This window comes from Mycteria americana (genome assembly GCF_035582795.1).
Source record: "Mycteria americana isolate JAX WOST 10 ecotype Jacksonville Zoo and Gardens chromosome Z unlocalized genomic scaffold, USCA_MyAme_1.0 Scaffold_18, whole genome shotgun sequence".
NCBI classification, from domain to species: domain Eukaryota; kingdom Metazoa; phylum Chordata; class Aves; order Ciconiiformes; family Ciconiidae; genus Mycteria; species Mycteria americana.
Window position 1 is genome coordinate 6,481,882 of NW_027445436.1, and position 14,550 is coordinate 6,496,431.

Genomic DNA, 14,550 nt, shown 5'->3' on the forward strand with positions numbered 1-14,550 from the left:
GTCTTTAAATTGCTTACTCAAAATAAGCAGATGTGCTAGCTTCAGTTGATTTAAATGTCAGTTACCCATTGTAAAATAGAAATATTACCACAGTTGCAACTCGTTAGGAGCCTCTGAAGATAATTTTTGTGATGCACACAAGTAATGTAAATATGTGGAAGTCTACTGAAATTTGCATTCCTGTTTTTAGGGTTGCTGAACCCTAAAACAAGAGGTTTTAGGGTTACTAAACCTTTAGTTCAACAAGGGGAAGTGCAAAATCCTGCACCTGAGGAGGAATAACCCCATGCACCGGTACATGCTGGGGGCTGCCCAGCTGGAAAGCAGCTTTGCAGAAAAGGACCTGGGGGTCCTGGTGGACACCAAGTTGAACATGAGCCAGCAATGCACCCTTGTGGTAAAGAAGACCAAAACTAACCTGGGCTACATGAGGAGGAGTGTTGCCAGCAGGTTGTGGTCTGAACAGTAATGGAATCTGACAACACGTTATAAAACAAAGCTTTATTGAGGCAGTAGGAAAGATGAGCAATGATGTGGTGAGTTAACCTTGACTGGCCACCAGGTGCCCACCAAGCTGCTCTTATCACTCAGCTGCTCAGCAGGACAGGGACAGGAGAAAATCAGATTAAAAACTCGTGAGTCGAGATAAGGGCAGTTTAATAATGAAATGCAAAGGCCATGCGTGGAAACAAACAAGCAAATTATTCTCTACTTCCCATCAGCAGGCGATGTCCAGCCACTTCCTGGGAAGTAGGGCCTCAGTACGCATAGCAGTTGTTTTGGAAGACAAATGCCTTAATAGTGAATGCCTCAACTCCTCCTCCTTTCTCTTAGCTTTTACTGCTGACCACAATGTCATACGGTATGGAATATCTCTGGTACGTTTGTGTCAGCTGTCCTGCCCACCCCCAGCCTACTGGCCTTTGGGGGGGTTGGGGTTGGAGACACAGCCTTGGTGCTGTGTGAGCACTGCTCAGCAGTAGCCAAAACACTGGTGTGTTATCAACACCTTTCTAGCTACAAATGAGGGCTGCTATAGGGAAAGTTAACTCCATCCCAGCCAGACCCAATACAATGACACACCCATACGGTGACTCACGCAATCACCAACAGCAAAGACAGGATCATAAGCGATGCCATGGCTCTGGTGGACTGCCAGGAACATTTGGTGTCCGAGTCATCTGGGAGCAACAGCCAATCGTGCAAATGCCTTTTGAATGGGGGTGAGAATTGTGCCACCCCTTGGCTCCACCAATGGTAGCGTGATTTGAGAGATTCAAACTTTATATGGAATGTGGGTGGGACTCTGCCTATGCTTCCAATGTCAAGTGGCAGGGTGTCACAGGTTGACAGAGGTATCCTTCCCCTCTACTCAGCACTGGTGAGGCCACACCTGGAGTCCTGTGTCCAGTTCTGGGCTCCCCAGTACAAGAGAGACATGGATATACTGGAGAGAGTTCAAAGAAGGGACACATGGATGGTTTTAAGGGAGTGGAGCATCTCCCCTATGAGGAAAGGCTGAGAGAGCTGGAACTGTTTAGCCTGGAGAAGAGAAGGCTCAGGGGCATCTTATCAATGTATATAAATACCTGAAGGGAGGCTGCAAAGAGGACAGAGACAGGCTCTTGTCAGTGGTGCCCAATGAGAAGACAAGAGGCAATGAGCACAAAGTGAAACACAGGAGGTTCCATCTGAACATCAGGAAAGACTTTTTTACTGTGAGGATGCCTGAGCACTGGAACAGGTTGCCCAGAGAGATTGTGGAGTCTCCCTCCCTGGAGATATTCAAAAGCCATCTGGACATGGTCCTGGGCAACCAGCTTTTGGTGGCCCTGCTTGAGCAGGGGGGTTTGACTAGATGACCTCCAGAGGACCCTTTCAACCTCAACCATTCTGTGATTCTGCAAATCAAGTGCTCAAATGTCTTTTTTAAAAGTTTTGTGAAGGTAATATTTCTATAAAAATGCTTCTTCTGGTTTCCTCTCTTGTATTAAGCTATGCTCAAGCACTCATGCTGTTCATCTATGCTAGGGCTTTCATAAATTTTCTCAACCAGAAATTGTATGACAAGCTAACATACCCGGCCTAGCAAAACTTTCCAGTGTAAAAATATCTTTATTATTGAGTTCTTTGTGCTTCTAGTTATAAGTGCCACAAACCTTTCTTAGTGTGATATTTCATCTTTTTCTTTATGTGTTTTTAGTCCTCCTGTACGCCGTCAGAGAGCAAGAAGGGATCGTCTGTCTCGACACAATTCTGTTAGCCAAGATGAAAACTATCCCCATCTCTCCTACGGACAGCAGCAAGCAATAGAAGAGCCCCAAGCCTTTAACCCTCCAAATATATCCCATCGTATGTTGCACCCAGCTGCTCACCCGCCACAGCAGAACACAGTGATGGTTGACATTCATGATCAGGTAAGAGTATGTTCAGAACATGGACACAAATGTCTTAAACTCTGTGTATTTCTCTTCGAAGAGAGAAAATGAGTCAACTCTCCTTGACAAATTAGTTGGCAATGGAGGTCACATAACACTAACTCCTATTAGTCTTCTTTTAGATCTTTTTTTTTCTTTTTTCTTCTGAGTAGTATCAGCATATAGAGAGCTGCAGCATTAAGTGAAAACATTGATATATTTTTTACTTAAGAAAAAAATAAAAATCTAGACTCTAATAGAGAAGAGTGAAAGTCAACAGTCTGTCAGTGTGTGTTGGCACAGTTCTGAAGATCTCTGCATCCCACCTTTGAAATGTGACTCTTCTGCTTCTGAAGTTAATTTAGTTTAAGATACGCTATGGTAATAAAGTATTTTACTTCATTGCATATGAAGTACTTCTCCTTAGCTTAAAGTTCTTTACAAAGTTTAAATATATTCTTAAAAAATAGAATTCATAATGCATGTAATTGCCTACATAACAGCAAAACTCATGATAATATCATCTCATCACTAAATTACTCATTCTAGCCTCAAACAGCTCCTTAAATGGCATGAGAAAATAAGCTCTGTAGTTAGTCCAGAAAAATAAGTTAGGTCTTCCCTGAGACAGGAAGAGGAGTAGGATTCCATAAGAGGCTCTTTAAAGGAAATTGTCCTCTTGATATAGCCTTTTCTTGTTCAAATCAGTAGACTGCAGCCCAAGTCAGTTTGTTGCTATGCAGTTAGATTCATTAACTGGGGACAAAGCTGGTCATTCTAGTGCAGTGTACAGGGGGGTTCCTGAACTGGGGAAACCTCAGGGGGAGCCGAGAGACCCGACAGGAGCCTGCAGCTTGTGTGACAGTGCCTGATGAGACCTGGGCGGGGCCAGGAGCAACGGCAGCCAAGCCCACCCACCCACCCACCCACACACACATAAAAGCCCCTAGGGAGCGCTAGCGACTAGGGCGGGCAAACAGGGCATGGTGAATCAGCAAGGGCGCGGCGCGGCAGTTTGTGTGGCAGTTTACACGGAAGGGTGCACAGGAAGGCCGCTGTAGCTCTGCCAGCAGGACCAGGGAGAAATGGTATCTACCCGGCAGAAGGCCATGGCTTCTCTAAACTCTGCACCCACCACGGCTGACACAGCTTCCCAGACAGAGCTCCAGTGGGAATATGCTGCCACCCAGGTGTCAGGCTGCAGGGTGTGCCCTACTCTTATGCCAGTTACCGGATGGCAGTAGTGAGCACACCTGTGGGAGGTGCGCCCAGGTAGAGGAACTCCTCAGCTTAGTGACAGAGCTCTGGGAGGAGGTGAGTAGGTTGAGGAGTATCAGGGAGTCTGAGAGAGAGACAGATTACTGGAATCGCACCCTACCTTCCCTGGGACAGGCCTGTCAGGCAAACAGTAAGGAGGATTCCCTATCCTCTCTCCACTTGGCTGAATGCGGTGACTTAAGGGATAGGGGGGAATGGTGACAAGTTCCTGCCCAGCGCAGCAGGCGCGTCTCCTCTGTGACTACTCCACCTTCCCAGGTGCCCTTGCATAATAGCTATGAGGCTCTGCAGGTGGAACCGAACAATGATGAGGATGATGGTTCATCTAGCTTGAAGGTGTCGCCAAGGTTAAGTCGGCCTATGCCCTGCATCAAAACTGCTTCCATAAAGAAAAAAAGACAGCTCATTGTCATAGGAGGCTCCCTTCTGAATGGAACAGAAGGCCCAATATGCCGACCGGACCCACTTCTTAGGGAAGTCTGCTGCCTCCCTGGGACCTGGGTTAAAGAAGTTACAAGAAAACTTCCTACCCTGGTACGGCCCTCAGACTATTATCCATTATTGATTTTTTAGGTAGGCAGTGATGAAGTTGCAACAAGAAGTCCAAGGGCAATCAAGAGAGACTTCAGGGCCTTGGGATGACTGGTTAAGGGATCAGGAGCGCAAGTAGTGTTCTCCTCTATCCTTCCAGTTGCAGGGAATGATGAGGGAAGAAACAGGAAGAGCCAGCAGATCAATACCTGGCTCCGAGACTGGTGTCACTGGCAGAATTTTGGGGTTTTTGATCATGGGTCGGTCTACATGACCCCAGGCCTGCTGGCAACAGATGGGGTACACCTGTCTCAAAGGGGGAAAAGGGTCCTTGTGCAGGAGTTAGCAGGGCTCATTGAATAGATTTGAAGGGGGAAGGGGATAAAACCAGGCTCGCTAGAGATAAGCCTGTGGGTGGCACGCCAATCTTTGAGGGACAGTGTGCTAGCAAGGTCCTTCGGTCTGCCGTCTCAGTGGAGGTAGGGGATGGAGATCCATGCGGCATCAAAGACGAAAGGGTTGTTGATGCGTTAGAAACCACGGAAGTGCCTGAGAACAGTCACATAGGAATTAGGGCTTCTCCCCCCAAAAACGTGGCAGGATCAATAGCCCAGCAGAAGTCCATCTACACCAATGCACGCAGCATGGGCAACAAACAGGAGGAGCCGGAAGCCATTGTGCAGCTGGATAGCTATGACATAGTTGCCATCACGGAAACATGGTGGGATGACTCGCACAAGTGGAGTGCTGCAATGGATGGCTATAAACTCTTCCGAAGGGATAGGCAAGGCAGGAGAGGCGGTGGGGTAGCCCTGTATGTTAGGGACTGTTTTGACTGTCTAGAGCTTGACGATGGTGATGAAAGGGTTGAGTGTTTATGGGTAAGAGTCAGGGGAAAGGGCAACAAGGCAGATATCACGGTGGGAGTCTGTTACGGACCACCCAACCAGGATGAAGAGGCAGATGAAATATTCTATAAGCAGCTGGGAGAAGTCTCACGATCACTAGCCGTTGTTCTCGTGGGGGACTTCAACTCACCAGGTGTCTGCTGGAAATACAATACAGTGGAGAGGAAACAGTCTAGGAGGTTCCTGGAGTGTGTGGAAGGTAACTTCCTGACACAGCTGGTGAGTGAGCCAACTAGGGAAGGCACCCCGCTGGACCTGTTGTTTGCGAACAGAGAAGGACTTGTGGGTGATATGATGGTTGGAGGCTGTCTTGGGCATAGTGATCAAGAAGGAATTCTTAAAGGCGCAGGAGCAGGCTGTCCCCATGTGCCGAAAGACGAGCCGGCGGGGAAGACGACCAGCCTGGCTGAGCAGAGAGCTGGAACTCAGGAAAAAAAAGAGAGCTTATGACCTTTGGAAGAAGGGGCAGGCAACTCAGGAGGACCACAAAGATGTCGTGAGGTTATGCAGGGAGGAAATTAGAAGGGCCAAAGCCCAACTAGAACTTAATCTGGCTACTGCCGTAAAAGACAATAAAAAATATATCTATAAATACATTAGCAATAAAAGGAGGGCTAAGGAGAATTTCCATCCTTTATTTGATGCGGGGGGGGGGGGGGGGGGCAAACATAGTGACAATGTCTGAGGAAAAGGCTGAGGTACTTAATGCCTTCTTTGCCTCAGTCTTTAATAGTAAGACCAGTTGTTCTCAGGGTACCCAGCCCCCTGAGCTGGAAGACAGGGACGGGGAGCAGAACAAAGCCCCCATAATCCAAGGGGAAATGGTTAGCGACCTGCTACACCACTTAGACACACGGAAGTCTATGGGGCCGGATGGGATCCACCCAAGGGTACTGAGGGAGCTGGCAGAAGTGCTCACCAAACCACTTTCAATCCTTTATCAGCAGTCCTGGCTAACTGGGGAGGTCCCAGTTGACTGGAGGGTAGCAAATGTGACACCCATCTACAAGAAGGGCCGGAAGGAGGATCCGGGGAACTACAGGCCTGTCAGCCTGATCTCGGTGCCGGGGAAGGTTATGGAGCAGATCATCTTGAGTGCCATCACATAGCACGTACGGGACAACCAGGTGATCAGGCCCAGTCATCATGGGTTTATGAAAGGCAGGTCCTCCTTGACTAACCTGATCTCCTTCTATGACAAGGTGACCCACTTAGTGCATGAGAGAAAGGCTGTGAATTGTTTACCTGGACTCTAGTAAAGCCTTTGACACCATTTCCCACAGCATTCTCCTGGAGAAACTGGCTGCTCATGGCTTGGACGGGTGTACTCTTGTCTGGGTAAAGAACTGGCTGGATGGCCGGGCCCAAAGAGTGGTGGTGAATGGAGTTTACTCCAGTTGGTGGCTGGTCACAAGTGGTGTTCCCCAGGGCTCTGTGTTAGAGCCAGTTCTGTTTAATATCTTTATCAATGATCTGGACGAAGGGATCGAGTGCACCCTGAGTAAGTTTGCAGATGACACCAAGTTGTGTGGGAGTGTTGATGTGCTTGAGGGGAGGAAGGCTCTGCAGAGGGACCTGGACAGGCTGGATCGATGGGCCGAGGCAACTGTATGAGATTCAACAAGGCTAAGTGCAAGGTCCTGCACTTGGGCCTCAACAACCCCATGCAACGCTACAGGCTTGGGGAAGAGTGGCTGGAAAGCTGCCTGGCAGAGAAGGACCTGGGGGTGTTGGTTGACAGTCAGCTGAATATGAGCCAGCAGTGTGCCCAGGTGGCCAAGAAAGCCAATGGCATCCTGGCTTGTATCAGGGATAGTGTGGCCAGCAGGACTAGGGAAGTGATCGTGCCCCTGTACTCAGCACTGGTGAGGCCGCACCTCAAATACTGTGTTTAGTTATGGGCCCCTCGCTACAAGACAGATATTGAGGTGCTCGAGCATGTCCAAAGAAGGGCAATGAAGCTGGCGAAGGGTCTAGAGCACAGGTCTTATGAGGAGCAGCTGAGGGAAGTGGGGTTGTTTATTCTGGAGAAAAGGAGGCTGAGGGGAGACCTTATCGCTCTCTACAACTACCTGAAAGGAGGTTGTAGCGAGGTGGGTGTCGGTCTCTTCTCCCAGGTAACAAGTGATAGGACGAGAGGAAATGGCCTCAAGTTGCGCCAGGAGAGGTTTAGCCTGGATATTAGGAAATTTTTCTTCACTGAAAGGGTTATCAAGCATTGGAACAGGCTGCCCAGGGAAGTGGTTGAGTCGCCATCCCTGGAGGTATTTAAAAGACATGTAGATGTGGCACTTAGGGACATGGTTTAGTGGTGGACTTGGCAGTGTTAGGTTTAAGGTTGGACTTGATGATCTTGAAGGTCTTTTCCAACCTAAATGATTCTATGATTCTATATCCAGGTCACAATCTGCCATGCTTAAAATGCAATTCTTACAGCACAGCTTATAAAGTGACTTGCAGTCACTACAGCAGCAGATCACTGATGTATTTTCTGTGCACAGCGCTGCTTCTCCTTCTATGACCAGGTGACCCGCCTAGTGGATGAGGGAAAGGCTGTAGATGTCATCTACCTGGTTTTTAGTAAAGCCTTGGACACTGTCTCCCACAGCATTCTCTTAGAGAAGCTGGCTTTTCATGGCTTAGGCGGGTGTACTCTTGTCTGGGTAAAAAACTGGCTGGATGGCTGGGCCCAGAGAGCTGTGGTGAATGGAGTTTACTCCAGTTGGCGGCCGGTCACAAGCGGTGTTCCCCAGGGCTCTGTGTTGGGGCCAGTTCTATTTAATATCTTTATCAATGATCTGGACAAAGGGATCGAGTGCACCCTCAGTAAGTTTGCAGATGACACCAAGTTGTGTGGGAGTGTTGATCTGCTTGAGGGTAGGAAGTCTCTACAGAGGGACCTGGACAGGCTGGATCGATGGGCCGAGGCAATTGTATGAGATTCAACAAGGCCAAGTGCAAGGTCCTGCACTTTGGTCACAACAACCCCATGCAATGCAACAGGCTTGGGGAAGAGTGGCTGGAAAGCTGCCCGGCAGAGAAGGACCTGGAGGTGTTGGTTGACAGCTGGCTGAATGTGAGCCAGCAGTGTGCCCAGGTGGCCAAGAAAGCCAATGGCATCCTGGCTTGTATCAGGGATAGTGTGGCCAGCAGGACTAGGGAAGTGATCGTGCCCCTGTACTCGGCACTAGTGAGGCCGCACCTCGAATACTGTGTTCGGTTTTGGGCCCCTCACTACAAGAGAGACATCGAGGTGCTGGAGTGTGTCCAGAGAAGAGCAACGAAGCTGGTGAAGGGTCTGGAGAACAAGTCTTATGAAGAGCAGCTGAGGGAACTGGGATTGCTTATTCTGGAGAACAGGAGACTCAGGGGAGACCTTATCGCTCTCTACAGCTACCTGAAAGGAGGTTGTAGAGAGGTGGGTGTCAGTCTCTTCTCCCAAGTAACTAGCGATAGGACGAGAGGAAATGGCCTCAAGTTGCGCCAGGAGAGGTTTAGCCTGGATATTAGGAAAAATTTCTTCACCGAAAGGGTGGTCAAGCATTGGAACAGGCTGCCCAGAGAGGTGGTTGAGTCACCATCCCTGGAGGAGTTCAAAAAACATGTAGACGTGGCACTTCAGGACGTGGTTTAGTAGGCATGGAGGTGTTGGGTTTGATGGTTGGACTAGATGATCTTGGAGGTCTTTTCCAACCTTCATGATTCTATGGTTCTGTGATTGATAAGGAAGTATCTGCAGCGCATGGGTTAAAGCTAATAGTCTTTCTGGCCATGTCACAGCCTTCACTTGTATCTGAACAGTTGAGTTACTAAAGTATGTCAAAATAAAAATACAATTTGTGTTTGTCCTTGGGTGATCAGACTTACAGCATCATCTTGAGAAATGATTGTTCTATGATGCTGTCACTACCTTCCAAGCACCATCCATAACCAGGTGTTAGTGTTTTCAGAGTTACTATGGGTCTTCCATGATGGTGCTTTGCACAGACTACTCTAGAGAGGGAACCACTTTCTCTTTTTTCTTTCTTTCTTTCTTTCTGCACTGAGAGCAGTGGTAACCTTTCCTGAATCACATCTGGCACTGCCCTCAAACATCCAACAGTTATGGCATTAAAAACTCTCTGATAGCTCACATACAAAATATTTGCATTGGTACCTGAACTGGAACTAGGTCAAAGTCACTGTTTCTGCTGAGTGACTTTTTTCCCAAATATGTGCAGTTTTGAGATTTGAAGTTTTATTCAGTCATCTGTCTGATGTTCCTCTTTTGGCCTCTGCATCTCATGGACAGTTCAGTAGGTTAGCTCTCTTAAATTTACTTATTCTCGCCTTTGTAATGAGCTGTTCTTGCTTGTTCATTTTCCAAGGGTGGATTCCATTTTAGTAGGTTGTGAAGGAAGGTTCTTCAAAATAATTGCTTTCTGTGTGTCCACGTTCCCTACCTATGATTCTTTGCAGTTTTTGCTAGATTCCTGATGTAATACAAGGAATTGAGCAGTGTCTGGCTCCAGAGTACCTTCTACCCTTGGATTGATGATTGCGTTCTAAGTGAATACTGCTAACTAAAAAAACCTGTAAGCCATCATGTTCTGTACTATGTTTGTAGATATTTAGTGGATATTGTCTCAGAGGCATGTTTATGATTATGTAGCCTTGTCTTTTTCAGCTTTTAAGTTAATCTTTGGTTTCAACTACTGTTAGTCATGTTAAGACACATCCCTGGAGTGTTGCCCTGAGTAGGCATTCAGAGATTGGCTTCTTTACAGGAAAGAAAATCTATCTGAAGTTCTTTTTCTTCAAAGATATAAGTCTCTGGGTTAACATTTAATCACTCTGCAAGGACGAGTTGAAGAGATTCTTTAGCTACTTGCAGGGGTGTGTCCCCCCCCCTTTTTCTGAGTGTCTTTTATGTGGGAGTTACTGCTGCCTATTTTCTCTAAGAACTAACCTTAGTGTGTGGGAGGGGCAGCTTTGCTGAATTTGAGATGCTTTTGAGTGCCTCTAACAGTGCCTTGGAGGACTTAACATCTTGAGAGCTCCCTCCTGGCCTTGTCCTAAAAGCACTTATTGAAGAGTGATACTCCAATGAGAAGATTTTTTTTTTTTATGAAGGACAGGGATTACAGGTGTTTGCCTTCTTTAACACCTTCAGAGTAAAAAATACTCTTTTGTTATGTTAGGTGAAAGCTTGTTTTCTGTGCCATGCCATAACTGTCCAAAGCCCTTGTAACAGCTTACTTCATACACTTGTGTTTTTGCTGCAGATCCATCAGGGCGCAGTCCCTGTCTCATACACGGTGACAACAGTGGCGCCACATGGAATTCCACTTTGTACAGCCCAGCATATACCACCCTGCAGCACACAGCAGGTCCCAGGTTGTTCTGTGGTATTCAGTGGACAGCACCTTCCTATCTGTAGTGTGCCTCCTCCAGTAAGTATGGTTCTCTAGTTATATTGACTCTTGACTTAGACTTAGGAGGTGGAAAGCCTGGAGTTTCACTGCCCATACAGCTTTCCCTGATGTAAAATAAAAACTATTATTTCCTGGGGTAAATTGTAATGGTATATATAATATGGTATATATAATAGTGCAAACTTTAGAGCTAGTAAACGTATTGTGCTTCCCTACTCCCTTCATAGAATTATACCATATTCTCATGTATTTTTGACTCAGAATGGATGCTGGTTTATGATCTGGTCTCTTACCCTATCCATTAGCAGCTATTCTACGTACATTCAGATGCTTACAGGAAAAGACTTTCAAAGTTCATCAAGTACTATTAGGAATCTCACCTAGAGCTTTTATCTGGAAATGGTCTTATAAAATGGTACAGCTACAGCTAACAGCTCTTTATGAAAGACAGGCAAGGAAGCAGAGGGGATTGCCCCTTACATGAAGGAGCAGCTCAAGCATATCGAGCTCTTCTATGGAATGGGTGACAGGCTGTTTCAGAGCTTGTGGGTCAGGAACAGAGAAGAGACTAGTAAGGGGTGATATCATGATGCGAGCTTGTTACGGACCACCTGATCAGTGTGAAGAAGGGGACAAGACCTTCTTTAAGCAACCTGAGGAAGTCTCCAGATTACAGACCCTGGTTCTTATGGGGGACTTGAAATTCCCTGACATCTGCTGGAAGGGCAACAATGGGACAGAAACAGTCCAGGAGGGTTCTGGAGGGTGTTGCGGGGGATGACCGATGACGAAAACTTCTTAATACAGGTGTTGGATGGGCCAACTGGGGGGATGCACAGCTGGATCTGCTGCTCATGAACAAGGAAGAACTAATTGAGGATGTGGCAATCAGTGGCAGCCTTGACTTGAGTGGAGCTCAAGATCCTGAGGGGAGTGAGGAAGGCAAGAAGCAGAGTACAGACCTTGCATTTCAGACCATTGTGCGCACAGCTTTTGCTTTACCTATTAAACTGTATTTACCTCAACCCATGAGTTTTCACACTTTTACACTTCTGATTCTCTTTCCCATACCACTGGGGGGAAGGGAGTGAGCGAGCGGCTGTTTGGTGTTTAGCTGCCTGCTGGAGTTAAACCACAACAGTCCTTTTTGGTGCCCAACATGGGGCTCAAAGGGTTTGAGATAACAGATTTGACCAGAGTGTATTGGAGGGAACTTATAATTATTATATCTGTTTAACAGTTGCTGGTCATGATGTTGACTTATCTGTCCTTTTTTTACTGTACATCAAATTTGAGAGCTTGTTAAAGGCCGGTTTTGGCTTTTGCAGTTTGCTGTGCTGTGTAGCACTTGGTGGTGTTTTGCCTGGGAGAATTATGATAAAAGCACTGGCCTTGAGCCTAATCTGGTATTTGGGCCCTGCATTGATGCCTTCCCTGTATTTCAGGAACCATCTCATGGAGACAATTAAGAATTACACTTTTTCCCTTTTCTCCACTGAGAGGCATTTGGTGGAGGAAACACAGAATGGCCCTTCTTCTCCTGTGGGGTAGATATTTTTTGCCTTGTTACAATAAGTCTTCAGTATCTTGAACATCCTTGGGTAACCAAAACACTCTTATTGGTACTTCTGAAGAATATTTTTTTTGTTTTTTCTAAGGTTAACCAACTATTTAGGAATATCACCCAGGGATATGCCCCAAGGCAGTGTGGTTATGGGTGGCAAGGTGTGTGGGAGAATATGGGCAGGTACGTAGAACAGTTTACATGATGGTCTGGAACTTCACTCCCGAACAAGTGTGGGATCCTAATGAAGTGATAGAATGTTTGAAAAAAAGATGCTCTGGCCCTGGCTATGCCAGAGACACAACTTCTCGTGCTGTGCTGGGGCCTGGCCTATGCCTACTGAGAACTATTCAGCACCCTCAAGGAGAAGAGAGGGTCTCTGGATCTGAAGACATACAAACAGACACTGTGGCTGAACCAGAGACCCAACCTGCAACTATATCAATTGCTCCAGGATAGTCAAGAAGAAACAATGGAAGCGGAGGTCAACTCGTTTAGTAAGGGAGAAAGAAGCTTCTCCAAAGAGGAAGCAGGAGGGAGAATCAGAAGAGGCAGCCTGTTCTGCAGCAAGGCAGTCACAAGAACAGGAGGAGGAAGGGACTGAAATCATAAACGAGTCAGAAGCCACCCGATCCTTATCCCTGAGTGAGCTGCAAGATATGCAAAAAGATTTCAGCCGTCAACCAGGCGAGCAAATTATCAGCTGGTTACTCTGATGCTGGGGTAATTGGGGCCAATAGTCAGGAATTAGAGGGTAAGGAAGCCTGGCAGCAGGGATCCCTTGCCAGGGATAAGGCCATTGACAAAGGGATTGGAAAAGGGTCAGGAGTCCTCAGCCTCTGGACTCCTCAGCTCAACCTGTCGAGCGTGAAGGACAGGTATCCCTTCAAGGAAGATCTTGTAAATTACTGAGGCAAGTGGACCACCATTGAGGGAGGTATCCAGTATCTGAGGGAATTAGCCGTGGTGGAGGTGCTCAACAACCTCATAGACACCTGGGCCAAAGAGCATGGCATTGAGTGGGTATATCACATCCCCTATCATGCACCAGCCTCCAGGAAAACTGAACGATACAATGGACTGTTAAAAACTGCACTGAGAGCAATGGGTGGTGGGACATTCAGGCATTGGGATACAAATTTAGCAGAAGCCACTTGGCTTGTTGACGCTAGGGGATCTGCCAGTCGACCTGGCCCTGCCCAATCAAAACCCCTACGTACTGTGGAAGGAGATAAAGTCCCCATAGTACACATAAGGAAGTGGCTGTAAAAGACAGTCTGGGTTATTCCTTCCTCCGGAAAAGGCAAATCCATTTGTGGGATTGCTTTTGCTCAAGGACCTGGGTGCACTTGGTGGGTAATGCAGAAGGATGGGGAAGTCCAATGTGTACCTCAAGGAGATTTAATTCTGGGTGAAAATAACCCATGATTTGAGTTGTATGGTACCATTGCTGTATGATGCCAGTGTTACATGATGCCGTATGTTGCCACTGCTGTGGCTGCCATATGTCAAAGGTATTATAACAGGAACCCCTTGCTGCTAGCCAGGCTAGGAGCAAATTGAGGAGTTCATTGCAACGTTAAACCCTATAACCTGCTCCAAAGGGGCCAGGGGTGGAGATTGTAATGGATATACCTTTAAGTTGTTGTAACCCATGATTTGAGTTGCATGTTATAGGAAGTACTATAGCAGGAACCACCCAGACCAATGAAGGCCGAACCTCACAAGAAGCAGTGCAAGTGCAGCAGTGACCCGACTTGAGCTGGTTTTGGTGCCCAGTAACTCCACGCAACACACCACCTCTCCTGTCCTGAGTGACCACCATAACAGATGGAGCCCAAAGTCATGGACTAAATGAACTGAGTAGACATCTTATGGACGTTTTACAAGGGTAGTCCATAGACTAAAGGAATGATATCTGTGTAAATATGAAAGGATGGGAAGGGGGGTGGTTAATGAGGATGTATTGGATAGTGTGGGACCTGAGCATGACGTAAACGGTATGGAATAAGGGGTGGAGAATGTGCTGGTTTTGGCTGGGATCGAGTTAATTTTCTTCATAGTAGGTGGTATGAGGCTATGTTTTGGATTTGTGCTGAAAACAGTGTTGATAATACAGGGATGTTTTAATTATTGCTGACCAGTGCTTGCACAGTGTCAAGGCCTTTTCTGTTCCTCAGACTGCCCCGACAGCAAGTAGGTTGGAGGTGCACAAAAAGTTGGGAGGGGACACAGCTGGGACAGCTGACCCCAACTGGCCAAAGGGATATTCCGTACCATATAACGTCATGCTCAGCAATAAAACTGGGCGGGAGGTTGGTGGGGGAGGCCACAGCTCAGGGACTGGCTGGGCATCAGTTGGCTGGTGGTGAGCATTGTGGGGTTTTTGCATCACTTGTTTTTCTTGATTTTGTTTTTCTTTGTTGTTTTTTTCTCTT

The 14,550-nt window shown here is 47.1% G+C and overlaps 1 protein-coding gene across 8 annotated transcripts in view; it reads left to right on the forward strand.

Annotated features, from left to right (window-relative positions):
• Window positions 1-14,550, forward strand: part of LOC142402967 (E3 ubiquitin-protein ligase RNF38-like) — a 191,067-nt gene that overhangs the window by 121,652 nt on the left and 54,865 nt on the right. For all 8 annotated transcript variants that reach the window (XM_075488986.1, XM_075488985.1, XM_075488987.1 and 5 more), the window contains 2 exons: window positions 2,204-2,417; window positions 10,399-10,566. In XM_075488986.1, coding sequence (XP_075345101.1) covers window positions 2,204-2,417; window positions 10,399-10,566 — 382 coding nt within the window. The remainder of the gene's footprint in view (window positions 1-2,203; window positions 2,418-10,398; window positions 10,567-14,550) is intronic.